The sequence below is a fragment of the Talpa europaea genome (assembly GCF_964194135.1).
Source record: "Talpa europaea genome assembly, chromosome: 3".
Lineage (NCBI taxonomy): Eukaryota > Metazoa > Chordata > Mammalia > Eulipotyphla > Talpidae > Talpa > Talpa europaea.
The window spans coordinates 99,637,300-99,646,412 of NC_140069.1; the positions used below are offsets into that span (position 1 = coordinate 99,637,300).

A 9,113-nucleotide genomic window follows, 5' to 3' on the forward strand; every position below is an offset into this window, starting at 1 on the left:
TACACTCTTTTTAAAAAGTGATTTCAGGATTCCTGGTGATTGTGTGGTCTTCAGCAATGCAATGTCAAGGACAGATGGCTTCTGTGATGTCATGTCAAGGTCATGAGAAGGTGTCTCTAACCCCCAAAGTTTCCTCCAGCTACATGGATGGTAGCTGGATTGTGTTAAAAGGCAACAAATGATACTTAGGGTTTGTTTCATTTTTGTGACTCATCTTTGAAAGGAATGTAATAGAACAGGGGGCTGCTTCGGGTCCCAGGGAGTGGCCAGGTCATGTCTTGCCCGCGACAGCACAGCTCATTCATGTCATCCCAGCTGACTTCTGGGCTGTTGTATTAATGGATCATGTGCCAGGTTTCAGAATCAGGCATAGCTACAAATATGCTTTTCGTTGTTTAAATCCTACTTGAAATCAATCTTGGGACCACATATTGAATTATTGATATAAGAAAAACATTTTTTTCCCTCAAGTGAGACTCATAATTTCCTTTTTCTCTAAGCAGACTAATAGCATGTGTTTTACCATGAAAACATCATGTGTACGAAGAAGATATAGAGAATTTGTGTGGCTGAGGCAGAGACTCCAAAGTAATGCATTGCTGGTGTAAGTGATTTTTTTTTTAAAAGAGTATATTGAGGAGATTATTACATTCAATATTTAATAGTTGACATGCATCAAGATATACAAATATAGACGTTCTTGATTGCAATTACAGCTTTGGTTTTGTAGCTGTTACATCTAAGTTTGAAACTGATTGCTCGAATTCTACCACCTTTTATGAGTATTGCTTGGAAAAGTACTGAGAAATGTTTTAAATAGGTTTCTCTAAGTTAATTGATTTGGTCATCCCCTTATTATATTTGTAATATATGTAACTATATTGTAGTTTTGTGATAATTATTAATATGCATAATTTGCTTGGTAATAATAACTCTGGGGGTTTCTATAACTAACTTCCTTTGCTTTGATGATTAAACACATTTTATTTTCTTTTTCATAAGACAACTGCCAGAACTGCCATCTAAAAACTTATTTTTCAATATGAATAATCGCCAACATGTAGATCAACGTCGACAGGGTTTGGAAGATTTCCTCAGAAAGTAAGTATGCAGAAATGCTTGTGGCCACACAGGGATGTGAGCAGTGTGCTTTGCAAGAGTTGTGTGACCTGTGATGGTGTGTGTTGGGGGAAATATGACATTCCTGAAATGCTAATAATCAGCCCAGCAGTTCATTTCCTATATTAGAGCGCCATCTTGTGGTTCACATCATAGGTGTCTATTTGGGACCAAATCTAGAAAGTAAACAATGAATTAATTGAATCAGAGTATCATCCCTTAAAGTATAAAGTAGATCCAAATTACTTGGGAGTTTAGTTGACTAAAGTAAAATTTTCCAGGAAATAAATGTGCCTTATTAAAAGGCACTTATTAAAAACTGTCTTCATTCACAAAATTTAGCTCTGAAAGACCAAATCAGTTCTACAATGGATGACTGATGCCCTCTGGATGCCTTTATATGAATAGTTTACTCTTTGGAGGGAATGATTATAAGGGAGTATTTATTGGCATTTGAATAGTTTCAATAGGTTATTCATTCTGGATTACTACATGATGGTATGTACTGCAGTTAAAGTAACTTGAATTCACGCCACTGTAATTTTTCACACTCTTTAGAATGCTACAGTATCTATCCCATAGAACAGCAAGTATGTTTGCTCACATTCTTTGATGTCAGGCTGCCTGGGTTCAAATCTGACTGGAGGCTCGGGCAAGTCTTTTATAATATGGGCTTAATGATAGTACTTAATTCGTAAGGTTGTTGAGAGGATTAAGTGAGTTAATAAATACAAAGCATGTGCAGCAATGTCTGGTATATAATATGTACTACCTAAGTACTGGCTTTAATAGTTTAATGCACTTAACAAGTGAAATCGTGTTATATCAGGTTTTTCAAATGCCCTATTTTTTAGATAAAGAAATAAGGTGGGTGATAGGACTAGTTAGTACAGGTCTAGTCTTCTGAACTATCTTTTTCTGCTTGCTTCAGGATCTGAAGTAATCTCTTTTTGTTTTTTTTTTTTTTTTTTTTTGAGGCATGTATTTTTTATTTATTTATTTGTTTGTTTGTTTGTTCGTTTACACATGCACTGGGTACAGTCAGAAGAGCGGGAGGGTGAGAGAATTCACCAGAGCGGGGAGCAGAGCAGGCAGTAGGACCGAAGTACACTGCTGAGGGGAGCAGCGGGCGGCAGGAGAGGTCTGCGCGCCATGCGGGACCCTCGTCCGGTGGCCGGGGAGCAGCCAGGGATCGAACCGGCGCCGCAGAGGCTGCGGGCAGCTTCGCAACCCAGTGCTCAACCGCTGCGCCACCGGGGAGGCCCAGTAATCTCTTTTTGAGTTCACCAGATGGTACCTTAGAACTGGCCAGAAATAATGCACTAGCTTCTCCCCACACCCCTCACTCCTGAGAGATTTGGGTATGACCTATATATATGAATATTGACATTTATTTCTATTAGATCAGTAGAGTGCTTTCCTCTGAAGGTGTTATGGAGGCAGGTAGAAACATCCAAGATTAAAAATTGGGGGGCGGGGGAAGAAAAAGAAGCCAGAGGTAAAATGACAGGCGATCAGAAAAACAGATTAACCCAGCTAACTCCTTGGAAAACATCAGAGTGGTATCATTTTGGGTGTCACAGCCACGAGAGAACAAAGACTTGGTCAATTTTGTCCTGCCCTTTCCTCCCGAGGATAGCTCCAGTTTTAATTGTCGCCTGTACGAGACCCAGGTGGTTGATGGCCTCGCTCTTAAGATGTGGTCCCTGATGCCTGGCGTGCAGTGAGGCTGTCGCTCCAGATGCTGCCTGGGGAGGCTGCAGATTGGCCATTGCCAGTGAGGCCTAGATGGGGACAGCCAGTCTTGCTGTCGCTGTCAGCACTGGGGAGCTGCTTGTCTGCTGGACGGGAGTCTTATTTAGGTCAGAGGGCAGCACATGCCTCTGTATTTATGTGCTAGTTAAGCATGGAGCATGTGTTTTTGACCAGGAATAACTTCATTGTTTTCAATACGACCTTTCCTTCCATAGTTGAGCTACCAAATAAATGACTGAGTATCATTCTGTGCAGTGGGGTCACGCTGGCATTAGGTTATTTTTTTTGCATATGTTGTCATTTGACTGTTTGCTGGTTGAATTTGATGCAGATGACAGAGTAGAAAGTGTCCTGGGTCTGGAGTGTGAGAAGGGATCCAGGTCTCCCATGCATCTTAGATTCTGATTTTTTTTAGGCTCTATAACCTTGTAAAAGTCACTTAAGTCTTTTGAGCCTTGGTCTGCTAGCAGAGTGCCCTCCTGTCGCTCATGGGTTGCCATCCTCACTGGTTGTTGGTATCATTCTGATGGTGGCTCGGGAAGGGCTCTATTCAATATATTTATTAAGTGGCTCCTTCAGACCCTGCTGAGTTTTGGAGATAGAGGGCTGCACAATGTGGACTCAAGTCCTTGTGTTCTGGAGCTTCCACTGCAGTGGCGATGCACGGTATGTAATTCAGGGCTTGACGAGATTCACTAAACTGGATCTGGATCACATCCAGAAGCCACATCATGGAGCAGACCCTGAGTTCTCCTGTGGTGTTTTTTGTTCTACTTTGGTAGGTAAACATATGCCTTCAAACTGATGAGCTTTATATTAAAAACAAAAGCTGGTGGTTCTCTGTGGCTTGGACCTGATCTAAGCAAGGAGTCTTATACCATATCACATGGCTGTAGTCAGGCCTGACCTAAGCCTTGTTCCCCCACTCTGTTCTGTGTCCCTCAGATTCTCACACACAACTCCCCTGTTCTTTGTCCAGGTTCTGTATAAGTGGTAACCTTACATGTCTTTGCCCCTGGTATACTCTCCCTGTCTTCGTTTCTCACACACCTCCCTTCTATTCCCCTGCAGAGTACCTCCACCCCTAGCCCAAAGCCACTATGGGAATCTGGGTGCCACCTGCAACTCAGACACCCTCAGTGCCGCGGCCTGACATCTGTTAAATGTCTTCTTGGGGCCCCACTCTTTACCCATGAAGTAGAGGTACACCAGTAGCCTTCACTGTGCTCATTGTACAATGCTTTGGGAACTTGTGAGGAAAGACAACACGACATTAAAATATGAAATGTGCTTGTATTCTAGCTATTTAGCATATATTTAAAAATATGTTTTTTCTATAAGTTTTGAAGTTTTGAATCAAGAACATCATTTGTATTCAACCTCCAGAAACAGCGCCATCTCTGTGCACATGCGTGTGTGTGTCCAGTATGATTTCTTTTCATTTTTAGGTCAGTTGTGAAATAATACATATTTAATAGCAAAGTACATATCCAGGCCAATTCACAGAGGAATTAGAGAGGAATTGGTTCTTTGACTAGGTGCCAAATAAGAATAATTTATACCATTTAATGAACATTTGCTGTATGTTTAGCTTTTTACATTTTTACCCAATACCTCTAACAATACTAGGGGTTGGATGTTTACTCAATTTTATACACAAGAGAATTGCAGGGAAGGTGGAGGAACTATATTAATCTTAGGAACCAGCCAATTTATAATTAGCAGAACTCTTCAATGCTGGCTAAATTTGGCCAGTACAATGGTGATATTTTTCTATTGTATTAATTTTTCCTCAATCTTGGCCATAATTTTCCTTTCGGATACCCCCCTGTCCCAAGTCTAATTATAAACTGAAAGTTACTTCTATCAACAGTTATGGTAAAGGAAAGTTAAAGACTAAAATTATAAGTTCTTTTGGTAAGTCTCTAACTCTGAATTAATGTTAAGCATTCCTATTAATTTTTTAATTTGATCGACATCAGGAACAGAAGCTAGCTTTCCTTCCTTGCTGAATGAATCCCATTAATCTAACTGTATTTTTACAACGTAGACCTTTGTATTACGGTTTAGTATTTCTTAGAAATTTAAGGAATTTTTTTACAGGAGGATCTCACTGTAAAACAGCAGCTAGTTTTACACACACACTCTCTCTCTCTATCTCTCTCTCTCTCTCCCCTCTCTCCTTTATAACTCCTTGTGTTCAATAGAGGGCGCCATAGCACACATCATGAATGTCTTCAGTGAAGATTTGTAGGTTTTATTTTTTGCTCATGGTGAGAGGTAAACAGGCTAAGTTAATTTTTTCTCCCTACATGAAGCTGCTAGCCTTCCACACTCTATCCACATGTCTATATTTATCCTTATATTGTGTGCTGTAGACCTAGGGTTTCCTTAGTTAGGATTAAACGGTTCTGCATAGCTATTTATTGTTCTTAATTGAACCAATATATAATACACCTAATAAAATCATGTGGAGGAAAGTCAGATTTTCAACTTGTGCAATTCAGAGGAAAAACAGGTTTTCCTATAAAGTTTTGTGTAAAGTTATAATGGGGGAGGAATAACTTTTGACTCATGTTGTAAATATCTTTTCAGAAATTCCTTTAAAATCCTAGAGACTAGTTTTTGTTCCTTTTATAAAGGCTTGAACATTATATACATTTATTTTTATGGCAGCTTAATTTTAAAAATGGCATTTTGTTGACTTTTACATAATAATCTTTATGTTTGAAGTTGATTTTCTGCTACTAGATTTGTTCAGTGTGGAGACAAGTGTGAGTAAGGTAGAAAAAGGCTTTGATATGATGAGGATGGCAGTCACAGTTCTTACTGATATATACAGTAAATCAGATATTAATTAAAATGAGCTAATTATGCTGACCGAACCAGTTGGGAAAATGCTAATAATTTTGTAATTTTAATTTCAGAATGAAATATGTGACTAAAAATAAAAAGCACAGATACTTTTTGTTGTTGTCTATATCCATGCCCATGGTGGCATAAATTTAGCTAATGACACCAAGGAAACAAACCCAGCATGGTGCCGAGCAGATACACGATGCTTGCTTGAACTCTGAGCCTGTGCGTGTGTTCATGGTCCCTCCCCAGCCACATCTCTCTCTAACTGGCAGTGCCTAGCTCCCCATTCTTTTTTCACCTAGGTGTCCTCCAGGTGGCAGTATTAAGCAGATAACACTGGAAAATAATGAGTCTAATGTACAGTAAAATTGGAAATTGAATTATAGCTCAAGAAAAAGGACAGTAGCCTTGAGGTCCCGATCAACCTGGACTCTGATCACTTTTGTTGGCTGTACCCATGTGTTAGGTTACTCGCAAGTTAATAACAGCGTGTGAGCAGTTCAAGGCTCAGTAGAATTGCTTTAGACATGAAATAAAGCGAAAATGAATTTGTGTCCAATATCATTGGCATTAGTGCTCATTACTTTTGTGGTGTAATGCCTCGAACCATCTAAAATCAATTTTAAAGATTACCCATTATTTTATAAAGAAAATAAAACACATTTCCAACAGAAACAAAGCAGTAAGTGTAATCCTATGAACAGTTACTGTGTGTGGCTGGCAGGAAACCACTGACAGAAGGACACAGGAAACACTCCGTTCAAACTTCACAGCAAAATGCAAGTTAATATTAATGGGTCGTTGCTATATAAATCTTTTCTTGATTTGAAGTATTTAAAACAAGAGTGGTAAACATTTGTAAATGTAGAAAATAAATCTCAAAGAGTAGTAAAAGGGATTTACTACTTTACTACTTGTACTTGGTAAATTAATCTTTACCATGTGATCCCCTGTGATCTTCTGGGAGAGCCTAGGGCAGAGGACATGGAGGAGGGGGAAGTATTTAGCTGCTTTGCTTGAGATTTTACCTTTTAAAAAGCACAAAGGCTTCTCTTTTCCTTTTGGTAACCCAGTCAAGAATACTTTCTCACCCTGTATTTGTAAGCCTTTAACATAAGCAAAGGGAACGATTAGACTTTGGTTTTATATGATGCATTTTTAGACGGTTGCCTTCTTGAAGAAATAATTGTTTTAGTTTGAAGAAAAGGAAGTATTCTAATGACCTTGGGTTTAAAGAAATGGATATGAATGGCCAAAAGATACTTACTTTTCTAATTACTCGTTTAAAAATGCAGAGTATAATGTAAGCCTCATAAGGTCTGAGATACATGATTTGTTTTTTTATTTTTCCATAGATCTCTGAAAATCCCATGTTGGGCAAAACTTTAGTTGGGTTTTAGTGTTCTAGTTTTGTCCCCTACGTGTTGTCTTAATGCTATTTAATTATGGATCTATTAATATGGACTGAACTATCATATATCAAACTTTGTTATGAAGATAAAACCAACTTTTATTTAACTATGAGTGTACTTTGTCTTGGTTTCCTATTCTAAGACATATATTTTAAGGAAGAAAACACTCAATAATAGTAATAAATGCAAATTTTGCTCTAGGGTAGTTTTTAATCTTCTATGTAGTTCTAATACTCGAGTAGAAATTTGTACATTCTTTGTAAACTTGGATCTTGAGCGTGGGAAGGATAGTATGTACTTATCACAAGACTTCAGATTTTAATTACATACATGGTAAAATTGGCTGAGAGCAATTTTACTTGTTGGCTCATTTTAACACATAGATATGCAGCATTGCTGAAGATTTTTGAGAAATTTCCAGCTGATTTTCAATAATCGAAAATGGCCACTTCTCAACAGAGCCCTTGTAAACTTGTTCATACATAAGCTTCCTTGTAAAGTTTTAAAATGTGAAGCATGCTGAGAAATGTATTGACTTTTAAATATAATTTTAATAGTAGTTGAAAGTTTTGATGTCTCATGACAGCCAAGCCAGTAAAGATCACAGAAGTGACGTGCTGCTTGGCAGTAAATTTTTTTAAAAAGTAGCATAAATTTCTCTGACTGTATAAGCAAAATATTTCCATAATTAATCCACATGGTCATAACAGATGGTTAAATTGAAGAAATGTCCTTGAAGTTATTCTTTTAACAGATGTTCTTAACTATTAGCTTCATGTTTTTACTCACCTAAATTTCTAAATAATTGAATAAAAGTTAACATATGCTTTCATCCCTTTAATAGGCAGAGTCTGTAATTGATGAAGTTTGCTACAGTAGAGAAATGACTTCGGTGGCACATTTCTCTGTTTTCTCTCTCTCACCTGTAATTGTCCACCCCTGCTCACCAATCACCCCCGTTTCTCTCACTTAGGGTCCTACAGAACGCACTTTTGCTCTCAGACAGCAGCCTGCACCTCTTCTTGCAGAGCCATCTGAACTCAGAAGACATAGAGGCGTGTGTTTCTGGGCAGACTAAGTACTCCGTAGAAGAAGCGATTCACAAGTTTGCCTTGATGAACAGACGTTTCCCCGAAGAAGATGAAGAAGGAAAAAAGGAAAATGATATAGATTATGATTCAGAAAGGTATTTCCTGGCGTTTTGATTTAATGTATACATATTTATACAACACATAGTGCACATATGCATGTGTATAGATATATACACTCACTTCACTTTTTTGTTGATGTAATACTAAGATAATGAAAAAATTAATTGACTGAGATTTTATTGAGCTGTGACAGCTCATCATAGTAGTCTTCACACACACCTCCACACTGAATTAATGAATGCAGTAGAAATTCAATTATCTGCATTCTGATTATGTGACTTTCATTTAGTCAGACTTGAATTATTCGCGTTTAAATTATCTAGCTAAAAAAATATCCAACTGCACTCCAAATGGCTAATTAAAAGTCCAAATTTCCTGTCTCTCTTTGTGACTGGAGATAATTAAAGTTCTCCTCTGTTACTCAGGCTTTGAGTGTGTTGTGAAAACCAATTTCCTCTTTTTATTATTTCCCCCTCTTCTTTTCCAGTTCATCCTCTGGGTTTGGACACAGTAGTGATGACAGCAGTTCACATGGATGTAAAATGAGCACAGCTCCGCAAGAATCCTGAAAAATAATTCTAATGTTAACATCTGAGGAACAGCAAATGATGTCCAGTCATAGGGAAGAAAGCTTGCTAATAATATATTCTTACCTAAAGTTCACTGTCATGATGTTAGGTATTTAAATTCTTACGAGCCTCTGGGTTGTTTATTAGTGGTATTTTTCCATTGTCTTATTTTGGTTAAGCTTCTGTAATAAGCTAAAAGCCTGTGAATGCAATACTTACCTCCCTAGGCAGACATTACTGGTTAAACA

At 38.0% G+C, this 9,113-nt stretch overlaps 1 protein-coding gene across 1 annotated transcript; it reads left to right on the forward strand.

Moving 5' to 3' along the window:
• The first annotated feature begins 269 nt into the window (after nt 1-269).
• SNX10 (sorting nexin 10) lies at nt 270-8,876 on the forward strand. Its single transcript, XM_084229567.1, has 4 exons — nt 270-604; nt 1,003-1,101; nt 8,119-8,331; nt 8,784-8,876. Exons 1-4 carry the CDS (start codon nt 513-515, stop codon nt 8,863-8,865), a joined length of 486 nt encoding a protein of 161 aa, XP_084085693.1. The 5' UTR covers nt 270-512; the 3' UTR covers nt 8,866-8,876.
• The last annotated feature ends 237 nt before the right edge of the window (nt 8,877-9,113 follow it).

Coding starts and splice junctions, on each gene's coding strand:
- SNX10 (XM_084229567.1), top strand. CDS start 513: ATGTGTTTTACCATGAAAACATCATGTGTACGAAGAAGATATAGAGAA. Junction 1,102..8,118: donor TTGGAAGATTTCCTCAGAAA/GTAAGTATGCAG, acceptor TCTCTCACTTAG/GGTCCTACAGAACGCACTTT. Junction 8,332..8,783: donor ATAGATTATGATTCAGAAAG/GTATTTCCTGGC, acceptor CTTCTTTTCCAG/TTCATCCTCTGGGTTTGGAC.